The following is an 18,959-nucleotide window of genomic DNA, read 5'->3' on the forward strand; positions in this document are numbered from 1 at the left end:
AGCTGCCAAGGTTCTCTGGCTGCTGGCACCAGGCCTGCTCATCTGAAGCCAAGGCCCTCAATTAAACTGGAAAGAAAAACAGCATCAAATCCTGAGCAATCCAAGCTTTGTGGCTGATGGCCAAGCCTCAATTACAGATAAAAACTCTCTGACGCACAGAGAGAAACTGTATAGTGCCCGCTGAGATGGGGAAAAGCCATTTGTAAATCAGGATGGCCTGAAAGCTGCACTGCTGGGTCCATAATGACATTGAAGGCATTGCTGGGGTGCTAATGATATTATACAGCAGGGCTTGTTTCCAAAATTGTTGCTGATCAATATAAGCAGATGCAACTTTTGATGCCTGAGAAAAATATGGGAGCTGCTCTGTACATGGTACCAGCTTACTCAGTGACCAAGGCACTGGTTTAAGTCCAGGTAAGTTGAAGGGCTTGTCCACATTTGAGCATTATTTAGCAATTTATCCACTTGTCTCCCGTGCAAATTAGACCAATGTAGTCCATTCCCACATGTATTTGAATGAGTACTGAAGAGTAACTTCAATCTTTCCTGTTCATATCAGTAGGCATTCCCCTTTGTGCTTCTATCCGCCTTCTGATTTGTTGATTCCATTTATGCCAATTAAGTAATGACAGGGCATGCATGTGCACCTTGTTTTGTCTTTCTAGTCTACCCAAGACATATTCAAAAGTGCACAGGAAATTGTAGATTTGCTTGTGCAGTTTTCTAGTTTTGTGCAAATCCAAAGAAACACACACACAAGCTTGTGATGTGCCCCTACTAGCATGTTAGAAAACAAATGAAAGAAACTGTAAATTCTCAGCACACAATTTTTCAGACTGCTGCCCAATATATGATTCTGGCATAGAAGTTTTTTATGTTGTTTGCTTGTGCAGTGTTCTGGTTTTGTGCAAATCTGATGGATCAAAAGAGAAAAAAAAGAAACCCCACTGGAAATCATTCCAAGCACAGCCAGAAAAGTAATGGAAGCAATGAGGAAATAGCAGACATGGAAAGGGGAATAGCATAAAGTGAAAATTAATCCACCCACCCCAAAAGAATGAAACAAATAATCTGCAACCCTGGGTGAAGTGGTTGGAAGCTTGAGTCTCCATAACTTATCAGATTACCTCTATCAGGTAAACACCAAATTTACAAGGGAAGAATTATGTTGTTGGAGGGTAATGTTATGTGGACTATAAAAATTAAATGGGAATGCAAACACACAGTAAACTCCAGTGTGGACAAGCCAAAAGAGCTATTTAAGTACACAATGCTCCTTAAATGAATCTGTCATGAAACTCACACACTAGCATTCAAATCCAACTTGACACCAGTGAAATAAAAGGAACATTAGAATGGTGGAGGAATCAAACTATTAACCAAGGTTAGTGACTCAAAGGATACAGCTAAAAATGCAACTGTGCATGCTTACTTATGTATATGCTTCCATTAGGCAGAATGAGGCATCTGTCTCGAGATGCTGATTTTGGATGTCAAAGGGTTACTTAATTTATTATGATTGTATTTTTTTTTTTTTTTATTGCCAGGGGGTGGTGAAAAGGCTTGGGGGAGTTTGTGCTTCAAGAGCCAAAATAACTTGATTCTGGGTACCATGTATGATCCCTGTAAGACGGTCACTGTTTGCTGCTATTCCTCAAACAATACTGAATTGATCAAAGCTCCCTGCTTTGTATAAGCAGTGCTTTTGCACCAAAACTCCACAGACTGTGCTCTAGTCTTACTGTTTCGGGTTCCCTGTACCTCTCCCTCCTGTATGCTACCTGCTCCCTGAACTTTCCTGTGGCTTCCTCCTTCCTCTTCTTACTCACCCCACCCTCAAATTTCTGTTTTACCTTTCACCTATCCAAACCTTCTTTAAGTTGTCAATTGTAATTGCTCATGCAAAGACTAGAAGTCCCTGGATTCGACTAGAACATGAACATTCAGAACTCTGCTGTGACCCAAAACACTCTTGGCTATACTACCAAGAGTTGCTCTGCAGAGGTTATGTTCCACCAGCTCCCTACATGACATTTTACTATTCTCGACAGATACCACTGCAAAGGAAAGACATTTTTGCAATTTCATCACCAAAGGGTAAGATATTGGGAAACACTTTCAACTCTCTGTAAATATATCATAGCCCAGCAAGATTGTACGTGCATTAATGACATCTCCATATAGACTTAGGAGCTGTCGTTTGAATCTTCTCCAAATCTCTCTGCCTGCCAAATTTGATTGGCAGTGGAAGGAAACTCTTTTTACTTCCTTTATACATTTACACTTACTGCCTTCTACCAGCACTTAGGAATGCTTCCGTCAAACACAGTGAAAGCTTGTGCTGAGTGGAATTCAAATGGTTTGCCTTAAATTCCTTCTTACATAGATGAGCCAACGGTGCTAGCAGGGTGGGGTGTTAACAAAAAGCTAGGTTGCAACATGAACCGTGGGACTAGGCAAACACATATATCTGGGGTAGTGATATTGTGTGTGTGTGTGTGTGCGTTTGGTTAGATTTGGGATGGGCCTAAGCATTTGTTTGGGGGACCTGACTGTGTGTTGAAAATATTTTTATAGAGCGGGTGCTCATTACAAGATGAAACATGGTGATGATACTAAAAGGTTCTAATGTACCATGCTTAATGGCTCACTTATGATGGCCACACTGAGACAAAGAATTCCAGAGAATGCCCCATACACTGCATACTGCCTCTATATACTCAAATAAATATTTCAGCTCGGTTTATTTGCAGGTCTTACTTACTGGAACAAGAGCCTCAAGTTCGGGTTCGATGTACCCAAACTATATGCATTCAGTGTCTAAAATATCAAGCATTCCAGTCAGGCTTTAAGGGCCAGAAGGCATTCACAATGTTCTTCAGCAGCAGCTGGTAGCTACTGGGCCTGGTGGAGCATCTAATGGAGTCCCTCAAGGCCAAAGGGTCACCAGAGGGGGCCCCAACTTTTTATGGTTTTCTCCCCACTCTTCTCCTTTGCAAAGATATTGTTACACACCACCCCAATATCCTAGCAGTGTGAGATTCCAGGGGTTCCAGGTGCTTACACAGGGTCCATGTTTCCTTTTGGAAATGAGGCACGAAAGAGACTGGGGTGTTGTTTCTTTACACATATATACAACCTGAGCCTACGGTGGAGGGGTTCACAGTATGGACATCCCAGGAGGGTCTTGCTTCTCCCATAGCTGCACTATTGGACTCAAACTGACCTCAGCCATGGTTCAGACTCTCTCTCCAGCTTGCTTCCTTTTACAGAATGTCACATGTACCAGACATCATGCAAAAATGCCAAATCCTAAACTCAACTTTAAAACTCTACTTACTTCAAAACTCTCTTTTGTCTTCTAAACTATCTCTGAGTTGAGGCAGGGCCCCCTCTCATTTGGCTTTCTTAATGGCCCATTACCTTCCCATCGACTTTTTAATGGCTCATCTCCCAGGCGATTTACCTGTCTATTCTGGCAATTGAATATGCACTAGATCCAGGAATTACAAAGGGGTCCAGGCATTCAGCCTACCCACACAACCCAAAGCAAAATGTGGATAGGGCTCTGTCCCTGTTGACCAGGCCTCCCATGATTCTTGTATATGTTCACTTAAGTGTGTGTATACATAAGTAGGTATTTTCTTTATGAAGATTGGGGACAGTTTTCCTTAAAAGTTCCCTCAATGCCACAAAGCCCTAGAGGACAAATGGCAGCTCATTGTCTTTTGAAATAAATTTGCACCTAGACAATATCAAAGGAGAGCGTGTATAGATTTGTTAAGCAGAAAAAAGTACTGATTCAATTCCCAGGGAAAGAAAGGGGACAAGCAAACTAGGCAGAAGAGGGATTAGCAGCCTTTTGAGAGTGTTCAAATTTTACAGAGAATGTTAGGAGGAGAAGGAAGGGAGGAAATAGGTGAAACCTAAAAGGTAATGGGAGCTAGCTAGCATAGGAGAGGAGATAAAAGGCCATGAGACAGACACAGAGGAAGAGAAAAGAAGAAAGCACAGAAAGCAATGGAATGAATTCACAAACCCCAAAATAGAATCTTCACTCAGCATGCCTGGGTTTTTTGAACTTGTGAGTAGTTGCTGAATATAATGAGAACATTTTGGTAAAGAAAAGTACTTTGAAAGGGGGCTCAAAAGAGCTGATGAGACAAAGACTTTTGATCTAGGAAAACAACCCAAACCGTCATCTAACGGGATTGAATCCAAACAGATGTCAACTTTGTTTTTTTATTTCTAGTGCACAGTTCAGACATATTTTCCCCCAATCAGAACTGAAAGACAGTATTTGTGTAGCCTAATCGCAAACTTGTGGCAAAGAATCAAAGAGCGAAACTGAAACCCGAGCCTAGATTGTTGCTGCCTTATGGGGGAAACATCATGCCATCAGTTTCAGTTTGGCATGGAAAGGAGAAAACTCACGGGTCGTATTCTTCAAATGCACACATGCCTGTCCAACCTCTGCTGCAAGACTTCCTGTGGGAAAGAGGTCACCCAGCCTCTGGGCAATTACTTCCATTGCTGAGCTGCTGTTGCTGTGAAGATGCTCCTACTAATGTTCAACCAAAATCTGCCCTTCTGCATCATGTTCTAATCAGAGGACCACATACCAGTGGTGGACAGAGCAACACATGTAATTTTTACTTTTGTACACTAGGTTCATTGCTACACACATTTGCACAGTAGTGTCAGGTGGGGGGTGGGGCTGCACTGCCCCCCCAGCTTCCCAACACCATGGGCTGCTGCTGCTTACCAAGAGGGATGCAGGTGGCACTGTGGTCTAAACCACCAAACCTCTTGGGCTTGCCGATCCTAAGGTCAGCAGTTTGAATCTGCACTACAGGGTGAGCTCCCAGTGCTTTGCCCCAGATCCTGCCATCCTAGCAGTTCGAAAGCATACCAGCATGAGTAGATAAATAGGTACGGCTGTAGCAGGAAGGTAAACGGTGTTTCCGTGTGCTCTGACACTTGTCATGGTGTTCCATGTGCCAGAAGTGGTTCAGTTATGCTGGCCACATGGCCCAGAAAAGCTGTCTGCAGACAAACTCCAGGCATAGCTGTCAACCGTCCCTTATTTGGCGGAAAAGTCTTATCCCAGCGCTGTGCCCCGCTGCTGTCCCTTATTGATGATGTCCCTTAAATCTCCCAGGTTTCAAAGGAAGCAGCTTCTCTCCCTCCCTCCCTGCCGGCCAGGGAGGAGGGAGGCTCCAACTGTGTTGCTTGGCTGCACTGCTCACCCAATAAGGAGTCTAAGAACGACTGGGGGTGGAGCTTGCATGCCTTGTGCCAATCAAATTGGCTGCATTGCCTGGGGACTCGCCTTTGCTCAGCGCTTGCCAGCGGAGAGGTGACGGTGGTTTTCCTTGCTGCATCTCCTTTGCTGGGTTGCTGCGCTGTGGGAACCACCGCTTGAGGCTTTGTTTGGCTGCTGGCTGGGCTTTCTGCCTTTGGCTCGGAGGGACTCAGAAGTTGAATATAACTGTGCTTGGAAAATCCCTTATTTTGGCTGCTGGTCCCTTATTTTCGAGGCTGCTGGCCCCTTATTTTCAAATCTGTAAGTTGACAGCTATGACTCCAGGGCAGGGCAGCAGGGAGCTTGGCACAGTGTGAATTCGGCGGCAGAGCCAATCTGACCCTCCAGCCACTGCGCCAAGCGTCCTGCTGCCTTGCCTCTCTCCCTTGGGAAGCAGCAGCAAGAGGTTGTGTTGGGAAGCCAGGAGAGCAGCACAGATCCACACGACCTACTGCCCTCTCCTGCAAATCACACTCTCCTCTCTATCCTCCATCCAAACAAGCAAGAGGCATTATCAAAGACACATCCCAGCCAAGCAGAAATACCTGGGGTGCGAAGCAGAGATCTGAGCAACTGAACTCAATTAAAGCAAGACATAACAGTGGTGGCAGTCAGTGAAGAAAAGAGCATATTTTCTTTCAGAAACTGAAAACTGCCAAAGAGAATTTGTTCAGGTTGTTTAACCATGCTACCTCTCCAAAGGTCGCTGGTTCTCCCTTCTTTCAAGTGCCCTTAAAAGGAGAAGCAGAAAGCCACAGCTTTGTTCCATACATCTTCACTATGCCTTGGCACAGTGAGATGGAAACTAGAAACAAGGCCAGTGCCTGAACTTATTGCAACATGAAATCATGTGACATTGTCCCTGGAGGTGATGAATGGTCATGATCCAGCTAAAGTTCGCTGGGGCTAGGTCTTGCTTTCAGTAGGACAAAGTAAAGTCATAGGTGAGGATTCAATGCTGATCTTACTCTGAGGAGACCCACTGAAATTAATGAACCTGACTTTCTTTTCTGTCAGGCCTTTGGATCTAAATTATCTGTGGTCTCCTTCAGTGGGTGTTTTAACCCTGCTTAAAAAAAAATATATATGAATATGCTTTAGATTCTTCTTTTTGTTTTATACTGGTTTAAATGTACGTGTTGTTTGTTTATTGCTGTGTAATAACAACATAGTTCTATTTATTTCAGTGGGTCTACATTTAGTTGTTTAAATATGGTGGTAGAACATGAGACTGTTTAATCTCAGGGTTGTGGGTTCGAGCCCCACATTAGGCAAAAGATTCCTGCATTGCAAGGGGTTGGACTAGATGACCCTCCCTGTCCCTTCCAGCTGTACAAATCTATGATTCTATGGATGTAACCCAGTGGCTTTATTCATACCAACACTAAAAGTTAAGTTCTGTTTAATTACCTTCTAGGCTGGAAGAGCACTCTCATGAGATGCCCACACCACACAGTAAAATCAGATAACAATAATAATAATTGCAGCGTACAGTCAGAAATGCTATGGAAATATATTTATCTCAGAAATGGGATCCTCATAACAGAGGGTCCTGGTTGCGCTCGGGACCCAAGAGCTCACCTGACAGGGTTAAAATGGGGGGGAGGAGCAGGAAGTTCTGGCCATTCCCCTGGGATCATGCCAGGCAGTTTTAGCCAATAGCCAATAGGTGGCGTGATCCCAGGGGCTTTAAAAACAGCAGTGTGAGGGCACTTGCATTTGCACGGCTGAACACCCGCCCTCCTTCCCTAGTTTAGGTAGAGTTGCTTGCCCTTGCTTTGGTTTGGGTTGCCTGTTTTGGAACAGCCTGGGTAGGAATTTTTTTCAATTTGGCAGATTGGCTTTAGCCATTTGGTTTTCGCCTACCCCTTAGCAAATCGTCACAACTTGTACGGTGGGCATTGGCTCAGTTGGATTGTGGGGAGGGAAGGTGCGGCCATCACCTGCCCCTCCAGGAACTGGGTATTCTGTTAAAGGATTCTGGGGGTCCTGGATCTTGTCCGAAGTCCGCTTGAGGGGCTAGGGCCATGCCAGGACCACAGGAACCCCGGGGTGAGCTTAGGTTGGTCCTCATCGACCTTGCTCCCTCGTTTAGTTTACCCCATTCAACGATCACCCTGAGAGGTGGAGTCAGTTATAGTGGGGAGTCAATGCCTAAGCCAATACCACTCACGTGATTGTATTTCAATAAAGTTGTGGCCAAAAATTGCCCCAAAACTTAAACTAATATAAGTGTCCATGTGTATTTATTTTGGGGGTGGGTCTTGGGGCCTCGAGACGCAAACAAGAAGTACACAGTGTTCCTAGCCTAGATAGACTAGATAGATTTAACTGCAATGCACCTCACTTATTTCTAGGGTAAGAGCCCATTTCATTTTCCCATGAACAATGGCAAATTCCTAATCTAGTCTTCAGTTCTTTGGTGGGACACTTCTTCACGTGTTCCAGTCTGGCTTAATTGTAGCTGATTCATAGAAATTCTGAATCTCAGCAGAAGCTACAGCAAAAGCAGAGTCAGTTTAAGATGCTTACTGAAGTTCAGGAAGAGAATGAATGGTGTGTATTTTTAGCCCATGGGGTAGCTGAGTGGTATTAAAATTCAGTCTGTGCTACAGACACTTGGGTTGAATCAGTATTCCAGCATGAGTCTCACTCTCTTCATACTAGCATTTTCAACTGAGTGTCTGAAAAGCGAGTGTTACCATGGAGACTTGGCTCCAGGGCAACAGCACTTCCTGTCAGAAAGCGGCTACACAGGTAGAAATATGGCCCAACAGAAACCTAAGCAGCTTAGAGAATGTCATACAGTCCATCTCCACAAAGCAAATGTCTTTAATAAACTCCATCTGGGAGATACAGGCTAAACAAGAATTAGGATTCTTGGTCTGAAGATCCTCTGCAGGAAAACAGGCTTCAAAAGGCATCCATTGAAGCACTGTACATTTCCCCCAATTGTATTTCTCTGTTTTTTTTCATAGATCCAAAAACCCAAAGACCTTCTTGAGAGAGAGTCAAAGACATTCCTGGAAGGAATCAGAAATGTGTAGATGAAATGAGAATAGACAAGTGGCAAGATTAGAATAAGGACAACAATTTCAATATTAGAACAGCAGAAAGTTGAATGGGTAATGTCCTACCCTGAGGCTGAACATACTTTTGCATACACCCCAGTTCTCAAAATCATGCAGTGTTTCAGGGGTGCAGTGCTTGTCCGGGTTTGCTTTGCTTTGGTAGGAGGTCATTGGAGGCTTACTGGCATTGTGTAATATTTGTGTGCATTTATAAACGTGCAAGGATGTGGGTGGCGCTGTGATCTAAACCACAGAGCCTACGACTTGCCGATCAGAAGGTTGGCGGTTCGAATCCCCACAACGGGGTGAGCTCCTGTTGCTTGGTCCCTGCTCCTGCCAACCTAGCAGTTCGAAAGCATGTCAAAGTGCAAGTAGATAAATAGGTACTGCTCCGGCGGGAAGGTAAACGGCATTTCCGTGCATTGCTCTGGTTTCGCCAGAAGCGGCTTAGTCATGCTAGCCACATGACCCGGAAAAAACTGTCTGTGACAAACACTGGCTTCCTCAGCCAGTAAAGCGAGATGAGCGCCACAACCCCCAAGTCGTTCGCAACTGGACTTAACTGCCAGGGGTCCTTTACCTTTTTTATAAACATGCAGGTTAAGCATTAGCACTGTGAATCTGCAACAGATGCCCCCAAACCTGCTGCATCCATGTCAGATTTCATGGAGAACAACCAGCATCCTAAGATTTCCTTTCCTCACAAGGTCCACCCATTTCTTCGCTGCACTGAGGTCTTCACATCAGGCAGCTGGTTAGGAAGGGCATAGAATTTGAACACCCACCATCACCATTTAGCTCTCTAGGAATGCTGCCCCCCCCTTGTTCTTGCAGCATAGTGGTCAGCTGTGTTCCTACAGGACTCTTCAGTAGCAGCAGATCACCCATATCTTGCTCTGGGGAAGGGTTCAGAGATTGCCTGCCCCTCTGATGCTTTGCCACAACAAATACTGTTTAAGGTTTAACTTTTAATGTTTAAACTTTGCTTGCTACTTTTAAATCTCAAAAGGATTCACTGAGATATCTTTGAGGCTGCCTGGCCAACCTTGCTTTGCTCTGCAAGGACCCCACATTCCCGAGGGTCATTCATCAGAATGAGGCTTTGTCAGCTGGGAAACCTGGATAGCCACAGAACATCTGCACTGCCACCGCTGCTGCAGCTGCAAAGTCAAGAGGAGGAGGAGAAAGGATGAGGTCAGCACTGGGAGGGAAAAGCATGTGGGGTGGCAGCGGCTTTGCTTCAGATGGTAGAACATCTTGCGCTGGACCTGTTTCCCATTCTCCCTTTCTCCAAACTGAGATTTCTTCACACACACAGCTTGATGACATTGCTGTCAAAGAAAGGCATGTTCCCTTCTCCAAAATGACTCTCCCCCATTTACAACTGTCTCTGACCAATAACTTGCGCATCAGGGCTCTACCATCGCCATCGATCCCCGGCATTAAATGTGTTGGCCTAGTGTGGGGCTCCGAGGAGAGCTTGGCTGTCTGGCTGGTGTACCGGCCACCTAGCGCACCAGCAACCACGCTGTCAGGCCTACTGGAGGCGGTGGCCGGCTGGGCCTTGGAGTTCCCTAACCTATTGGTATTGGGGGACTTCAACATCCATGCTGATGCCACTTCCTCCTCACAGGCTCTGGACCTGGTGTCTTCCATGGCGACACTAGGGCTCTCCCAGTTTGTTTCGGGCCCCACACATCAAGCAGGCCACACGCTGGATTTGATCTTTGGCGTAGGTATAGATGTGATCATGTCTCCTTCGATGAAGGTGCCATGGTCTGATCACTACACTCTGAAAACCAGGATTGATTTTCCGCCCCCACCCTGCTTAAGTGGCAAGCCAATTTGGGCTCGCCTGCAGAGGCTGATGGACCCTGATAGATTCCGCCAAGCCTTGCGGGACCTTGCTCCCCCTGGTGACTCATTGACTGAGCTTGTTGAGGGCTTGAATATCCAGCTCCTGGCAGCCATTGATGAGATCGCACCTAAGCGCCCTCTGCAACCCCGCAGAAATCGGGCTCCCTGGTTTACCAAGGAGCTCCGGAAAATGAAGCGGGACCTCAGATGGCTAGAGCGAGTATGGCGGGGTACCCGTGACGGAGCCTCAAGAACATCTTATAGGGCTTTTATGAAAACCTATGAGATGGTGGTGAAGGCTGCTAAGAAGTCTTACTTCTCGGCCTCCATTGCATCTGCTAGCTCTCGCCCGGCACAATTATTTAGTATAATTAGGTCTTTAACGTCCCTTGAGGGACAGCCAAATTTAAATAACAATTTGGTACACAGCTGTGAGGCATTTGCGAGCTTTTTTGCGGAGAAGGTCTTGTTGCTCTGCCATGACCTCCCTGCCAATTTGGATACAATAAAGGAACTGGAGGCCCCCCCCCCTCGACTGTCCTCGGGTCCAGTATTGGACCACTTCAACCGGATATCCCCAGCCGATGTGGACAGACTCCTCCGAGCTGGAAAGCCCACCACCTGTCCTCTCAACCCGTGCCTGTTTTGGCTGATTAGAGCGTGTCCAGACGAGGTGCGGGCCCTCCTGGGGGATATCATCAATTTGTCCCTTGACACAGGGACATTCCCAGGGGAACTGAAGGAGGCAGTGGTTCGCCCGCTCTTAAAGAAAACATCATTAGATCCTTTAGATCTATCCAATTACCGCCCGGTTTTGAATCTTCCGTTCCTGGGTAAGGTGATTGAGAGAGCGGTTGCTGAACAGCTTGGTGGGTTTCTGGATGAAACATCAGCTCTGGATCCATTCCAGTCCGGCTTCCGCGCTGGTCATGGGACCGAGATGGTTCTGGTTGCCCTAACAGATGATCTTCGTAGACAGCTGGATCAAGGCGGGTCAGGGCTGCTGATTCTTCTAGATCTGTCAGCAGCTTTTGACATGGTCGATCACGAACTCCTGGACCACCGCCTTGCCAACGTGGGGATCCAGGGGCAGTCCTTCAATGGCTGCGCTCGTTTCTCTCTGGTCGGGGACAGAGGGTGGCGCTTGGGGGGGAATTGTCATCGCGCCTCTCCTTGGTGTGTGGAGTACCTCAGGGTGCGATACGCTCCCCGATGCTTTTTAACATCTTTATGCGCCCCCTCGCCCAGCTTGTCCGGCGTTTTGGGCTGGGCTGCCATCAGTATGCTGATGACACCCAACTCTATCTGTTGATGGATGGCCATCCTGACTCGGCCCCAGACACACTGACCAGATGTTTGGAAGCTGTGGCTGGATGGTTACGTGGGAGCCGGTTGAAGCTAAATCCTTCGAGACTTCCAGGTTAGCGCGATCCGGTTAATGGCGGATTCCCTCCGAGCTCCGGAGGGAATTGGCTCCGTTGCAGACGGGTCTTACCGCGACGGCGACGCGGGGACCCTCAGAAACCGCAGGCGCGGAAGCCTGCGGACTTGGTGACTCGACGGGCACCTAAAGCGCCCCCCGACCCACGAAGAGCCTTTTTAAAGGCTACAGAGAGGGTACGGGGAGCGGCGTGGTGCTGTGAGTAGACCGCTACTGCAGTGGAGCGAAGCCGCGAGCCATGGCCGGAGACCGCTGACTTTCTTCCCTGAAATTCGGACTTTAATTAATCCGTGAGTAGATTGGAATTTGGACTTTAAAATTTTTATCCTTGAATTCGGCACGATCGGGGGATGTGCTAAAGGGAAGTCCGCACCCCCCCTGCTTACAGAAAATTTAAAGCAAGGATCGGAGAACTAAGGTGGAGAGTTCTTTCTTTGGTGTTTTGTAAAAGATAACATTGCACGAATTTGACAGAAGAAGATTTGTGCTGGAGAGTAAGAGTGGAATTTTAGAAGCTTTTGTTTAAACCTCCCCAGACCCGGGAGTGTCCTTTATGTGAGCTGGAGAAAAAGGAACGAGGAGTTTGACAGCTGTCAAAGGAGCTGTCAAACGGGCAGTGAAAGTTAAAAACCTTATTATTTAACACCTTTCTGGACTTAATTTGCTATATTTGAACTAAAGTGGTTGGAAACAAAGTAGGGAAATAACAAGGTAAAGGACTATTGGGAAAAGGCTAATAAGTAACCAGAATCCCCCTAGGGGAAACATTGAAACACTACAATGGCTGCAGATGGAAAATTACAGGCAGAGATAGAAAGAATGTTTCTTCTTGTGGGAAAGCTGCAGGAGCAGACTACGGCCATGAGTAAACAACTTATAACCTTGAACTCTAAAATAAGTGACTCTGCTGAAGGCACAATGGATTTGACTGGGGAAAAATCTGCAGCTGAATCAGAAGAGATAACTTCGGAACAGGGGGAGAGTGAACAAGGGCCAGTACAGATGGAGAGCACCAACCACAAGCCTACATTGTCAGAATACAAAGAAGAAGACCCTTGGATTACAAATCTGCGAAAGATGCGAAAGAGGAGGGAGGAAGCCCCTGGAACATTTGGAATATTTGAATTTAAAAGAAACAAGAAATATGATTGGGGCTTCCTCTTCGAGTATGGATTAGCTGACCTTCTGCAGCAGCTGGTATCAAGTACTTTGGATGGAAGAAATTCTGATGAGACTGAGCTAGAACTCCCTCGAGACCCCAGGACCAACAAAGAGGGCTACCAACAAAATCGGCAAAGAGAGACTGACTGGGACTTAAAGGCCTCAGATGTGAGGAATCCAGGCTAAAGACTGTTTTTGTGGACATGGGGACATTGGGAAGGGACAGAAACCGGGTCTGGGGGGGGGGGGAGAAAAAGAATTTTTTTAAAAAAAAAATGTTTATGACTTTTGTGTTTGATTATTATGACCTATTTTTAAGATAAAAGGGAAATTCGTGGAAGGAACTCGAGCCGACCTTAGAAAAGGTTTTAATATTTATAAAAAAAAATTGGATAAGTAAAATCTGGCCAAGTAAAAGGTTTTTTAAAAATATATATATATAATAATAATATGTAAAGGATGAGAGATATGAATTTGCTGAGTTAATTTAATTGAATTAGGATGTATGAAGGGGGGGTGGGGGAGGTCAAGAACTGGGGTTAGGAAAGTAAGGATATGAAATTTCATATGTGTTGTCTTCGTCTATATGTGTGTATGTCTGTCTTTACAAAATGTGAAAATTTAATAATATTTTTTTTAAAAAAAAAACAAAACCTCCAAAAAAAAAAAAGCTAAATCCTTCGAGGACAGAGGTCCTGTGGCTTGGACGGGACGATATGGGATTGGGGGGGCAACTCCCATTTCTTGCGGGGTGCAATTAGTGCCAGCACCGTCCGTTAAGAGTTTGGGTGTAATCTTCGGCACCTCCCTTTCCATGGAGGCACAGATTGCAGCTATAACAAAGGCGGCATTTTTCCATCTCCACCAAGCTAAGCAGTTGGCTCCTTATCTCTCTCGCCCTGACCTAGCCACGGTGATCCACGCGATGGTCACCTCCAGACTGGATTATTGTAACTCGCTCTACGTGGGGCTGCCCTTGAGACTGACCCAGAAACTCCAGCGGGTGCAGAATGCTGCAGCGAGACTCCTTATGGGGTCTTCACTGCGAGATCACATTCACCCGGTGCTATACCAGCTGCACTGGCTCCTGGTGGAGTACAGGATCAGGTTTAAGGTGTTGGTTTTAACCTTTAAAGCCCTATATGGCCTAGGACCCTTGTACCTACGGGACCGCCTCTCCTGATATGTCCCTCAGAGAAACTTACGGTCTTCAAATAAAAACATCTTGAAGGTCCCAGGCCACAGAGAGGTTAGGCTGGCCTCAACTAGAGCCAGGGCTTTTTCGGCTGTGGCTCCGATCTGGTGGAACACTCTGTCACAAGAGACTAGGGCCCTGTGGGACTTGACATCTTTCCGCAGGGCCTGCAAGACAGAGCTGTTCCACCAGGCCTTTGGCCAGAGCACAGCCTGATTCCCTCCCTCGGCAATCTTCGCAGAGCTCTGGCCCTATGGTTGCCAGTGGCTTGATTTGAAGTAATTTTATAATGAATGATTTTAGCGTGTTGTGTTGTTGTACTGTTGTACTGTTTTATTGTTGTTAGCCGCCCTGAGCCTGGCTTTGGCTGGGGAGGGTGGGATATAAATAAAAATTATTATTATTATTATTATTATTATTATTATTATTATTATCAGCTAATCTCCACCCAACAAAGGGAAGGTACTGGCAGATTTGCCAGAACTATTAACAAGTCTAAACCACTGAGCCTCTTGGGCTTGCCGATCAGAAGGTTGGCGGTTCGAATCTGCATAATGGGGTGAGCTCCTGTTGCTCTGTCCCAGCTCCTGCCTACCTAGCAGTTCAAAAGCACACCAGAGCAAGTAGATAAATAGGTACTGCTTTGACGGGAAGGTAAACGGTGTTTCCATGCGCTCTGGTTTCCATCATGGTGTTCCATTGTGCCAGAAGTGGTTTAGTCATGCTGGCCACATCACCCGGAAAGTTGTCTGTGGACAAACGCCGGCTCCCTCGGCCTCAAAGCGAGATGAGCACCATAACCCCATAGTTGCCTTTGACTGGACTTAACCATCCAGGGGTCCTTTACCTTACCATTACTGGCAGCTTTCACAGAACGATTATCAAGTCCAGTGCATGCCTCAGGCAACCTAGGCTGATTGGAAGCCCATTCACAGAATCACAAATCAGTCAGTTGGAAGGAATGCCAAGAAGAGATCTAGCCCAAACCCAAACCCAGCATTACAATCAAGACATGTTGACTGTCACAGTAAGTCAAACTATGGCATATCCAAACCATGCAAACCTGCAGCTTCCCAAAGAAGACCTCACAGCTACTTTGTTCCTCCAGAGTCTTTTCCCCCTCCCACATCATACTGAGCTTGTCATCTGACTAGCCTAGCCTAGCCTAGCCTAGCCTAGCCTAGCTTAGAGAAAAACCTTGGCTACAGTGCATGGTTATTGAGGAGGAAGCTTAACCATGAGTCTGGCTTCAGATAACACACTAAGGCAAACATTGGCTTAGCTCAGCATGCTGTGAGAGAGAAAAAGACCAAACTAGGCCACTCTGACAACAAATGGCCTCCATCAAAAGCATTTTTCTTTGCTTGTGAGTCACCATTGGACCTGGAAGTCCTCCTTGCCATATATTCATTATTCCTGCTGCATTCTAAATGGTATTAGCCACATTTACAGGAGTGTGAAATTGAACTGGTTATCCTCCATTGCATGTTTAGTTATTCTTTCGCATGAGTTTCTTGCATTTCATTCTATTGATTTTTCAAAGTTTACCATACCTAAGTTGGTGCAATCCCTCCATTTTTATGCCACCTAAAGAAACATTCCACTTCAATGTATAAGTAAATCCATTTTGGCTGTTCCTAATGGCACACTACTGCTATGTGCACAAAGGGCAGCTGTTTCATATTCTAGCATACGGTTAAATACTGAAATTAAAGTGATTGGTCTATAATTTCCTATATAATAATTTCCCCCATTTCAAAACATAGGAATTATCCTTACCTTTTCCCAGACTCCCAGCACCATGTCTATCTTCAATGAAGGCTCAAAACAACTGCCAGCATTTCTGAGTCAGTTCGTTGTTTCAGCTTTTTGACTGCTAAGGTGTGATTTAAATCCATTCAAATGTGGCAAATATTCTTTGTTACCAGGAAGTGTGTTTCTTCCTCCCCTCCCCTCTTTATGTTAATGTTGTTGATTTGTGGCTTTACCTTTTCCCTTTTTGTGACAACAGAAGTGCAATCAGCATTGAGCTTTTTTAAAAAAACAACCCCCCCCCAAACCGGTTAGCAGTTCATGTTTCCATTATATAACTGACCCCCTTATGCTTAAGGTATGTATTTAAAATCCTGCTTCTTTTTGCTTGCACCCTCCCATTTTGTTTTTTTCCCTTTTTCATTTTATTCAAGGGTACATACAGATGTATATAGAAATTAAATAAATAAATAAAGTAAAGGAAGTAGTCATTGCACTATGGCACACAATTACCACATTGTTGGCTATGTACAGAGGCAGATTTAGGGCAGTGTGAGTGGTGCGGTCACACTGCGCAGCTGAGGAAGGCACCTTCTCAAAGCCCATTTAGCACTGGACCAGCTTCAGGGAGGAGGCGTAGGGCTCTGACAGGGTTCTAGAGTCCTCCTTTCTTCTTCCCAAAGCTGAGCGAGTGCTTATCGGGCTTTGGGAAGGAGGTAGGTGGGCTCTAGGACCCTCATATCTCCTTCCCAAAGCTCAGCTTAAGCTGTCACAGACAGGGTGGCATAATACCAAGGCAGTCTATACTCTGCATTAATAAAATAAAATAAAATAAAATGTTCAGCCATATTCTGTGATCTGCATAAATTATTATTATTTTTTACATAATTTTGCTTATTTGGAACAAGTTATTCTCTTTCCGGTAACCATGGAGAGAAATGAGGAGCTATGTAAGACTGCAACCCTGACCCCACTTACTTGGGACTAACCTGTATTGAATTGAAGAGGAGTTACATCTGAGTAGACATGGTTCAGATAGCACTGTAAGCCACTGAAGCCATAACTGCTGAGCATTGGGAAGTTTACTGGGTTCCTCTGTAGTTTCAGAGATTTCACTAGTGGTTGCCACAAGCCAGCTTTGCAACTATGTGGCCTAGAAACTTGTTCTTAAAAAATTAATTCTGGATTCAGTACCCAGAACCAAATTCTGTAGTTTTTTTGGCACTCGCCGTGGAATTCACCTGCCCCCTAAATGTAGTCCGAAAGATATGGACTAATATGTAATAAGTATTTGAGTGGCATGTGCCATAGCGTGGAGTAATACAGAACAAGTGATACTATAGCATGAGTGGTCAGACTTTTCAGCAGTCAGAACTTTTCCAGCACAACTGTTCTTTCATTCTACAAATGATGGATCCAGAAAATCCAACCAAAGTCAGAAGAGCCAAGCCCATTCTTCCAGAATAAGAAAGAAGTAGAAAAACATCACTGAAAAAGATTGGACTTCAAAGATATAACCATGCTTATTATATGGAAATGAATAAATAAGTACACTGGAAACAAAAGGGTTTGGACGGTTTGGAGTTATTCTGTATTTTGTGCGTGAACAATTTATCTGTTCCCTAGTTCCCTAGTTCATATGTCTGCCTTGCACTAAATGTAGCCTCTCTATGTTGGAAGAGAAGGGAATACTCACCTTAGATACCCACAGTGCAAGAAAATAGAACCCAGACATTAAAGGCCTTCATTCCAATCAGAGGTGACAAGGCACACATCATTAAAAAATGTTTGAGCAACAAAATAGCTTTGAAACATTTCATATTACAAAGAACACATTTCAAGATCAGGATGGGGGTTGGGGGGGGGGACTTCTGCACATTTTGAATCATACCTGCCAGCTCTTGTCAGGTCTAACGTTTGTTTCCAAAGGAAAAAAGCACAATCTCAAACAACATGTGGGTATGACTTTATAAGTTAAAAGAAAGAGAAATTGGGGCGGTGGAGGTGGAGGGAGAGAGAACACAATTCTCTAAAAGATTGTTTTCATTTAATTGAAGATACCCTTTTCTGTGGTGGATGTGATACCATCGTACCAGGCATTGAAGTCCAAAGAGTGTTTGTTGCTAGAAGTGAAAGGGTTTATACTAGCCTCAGAGAGATTATCCTTAGCTTTTGTTGTACAATAAATGCTTGTCCATTTATAACCCAGGTTACTGGGTAGACGGAACAGTGTGGAAATGGCTGTCTCGAGGACAATGCGTATCGTATCTGGATCGAGGATCCTAATTGTGTTTTTTGTATTAGGCACAGTTCAATCTGCAGCAGCCAACACCATATTGGCTCCGTGACCTTGTCAAAGCTCTCCAACGAGGCAAGGTCAAGGCTCCTTCTTACGGCAGGCATAGGACAGCGGCCGCAAATAATTTCTGTAACTTGACGCACGTTGTATGACTGGCATATGCATGGAAATTGCTTCTTGCTAAAACCTTGAGCTCGAGCCTCATGGGAGCTGTCCCATTTCTGGAAACCATGTCATCTGAATTCATCCTTGGGGGTGCTTCATCAGAAACACAAGCCATCAAACTCTTCTGAGAAAGTACAGTGGTACCTCAGGTTAAGTACTTAATTCGTTCCGGAGGTCGGTTCTTAACCTGAAACTGTTCTTAACCTGAAGCACCACTTTAGCTAATGGGGCCTCCTGCTGCTGCCCACGCCGCCGGAGCACAATTTCTGTTCTCATCCTGAAGCAAAGTTCTTAACCTGAAGCACTATTTCTGGGTTAGTGGAGTCTGTAACCTGAAGCGTATGTAACCTGAAGCGTATGTAACCTGAGGTACCACTGTAACTTCCTGGAGTGTGTGCAGATACAGAGCAGGTACTAGAAGCGCACTTCTAGTAGTTCTGAGGAGAGCACAACATCGGGGATGGCACAACTCAGGGCTGCCCCACACATGAGGCAAGGTGAGGCGACTGCCTCAGGCATCAGGCTCCACTGCGGCAGCAGATCCCAGTGTCAATCTTTCTTCCCCTTATTCCTGATGTAGGTCTTCCCTCACTCCTTCTTCCCTGGTGGGGAGTGGGGTTCCATTTTGGGCTCCACCTCAGGTGCCAAAATGTATTTGGCTGGCCTTGGCACAACTTAGCCCCTTTGTGTTAATATGCTTGATGCTGTTT

The 18,959-nt window shown here is 45.5% G+C and overlaps 1 protein-coding gene across 5 annotated transcripts in view; it reads left to right on the top strand.

The window, feature by feature from the left end:
• Positions 1-18,959, top strand: part of KCNC4 (potassium voltage-gated channel subfamily C member 4) — a 75,024-nt gene that overhangs the window by 37,184 nt on the left and 18,881 nt on the right. The window contains exon 4 of one of the 5 annotated variants that reach the window (XM_079980341.1): positions 18,090-18,191. The exons of the other annotated variants lie outside the window; for them this stretch is intronic. Within the exon in view, the coding sequence (XP_079836467.1) occupies positions 18,090-18,133 (44 nt within the window). The 3' untranslated portion in view covers positions 18,134-18,191. Of the gene's footprint in view, positions 1-18,089; positions 18,192-18,959 lie in introns of those variants that run through there. 5 annotated transcript variants of the gene reach the window in all.

The sequence above is a fragment of the Podarcis cretensis genome (assembly GCF_951804945.1).
Source record: "Podarcis cretensis genome assembly, chromosome: 6".
Taxonomy (NCBI): domain Eukaryota; kingdom Metazoa; phylum Chordata; class Lepidosauria; order Squamata; family Lacertidae; genus Podarcis; species Podarcis cretensis.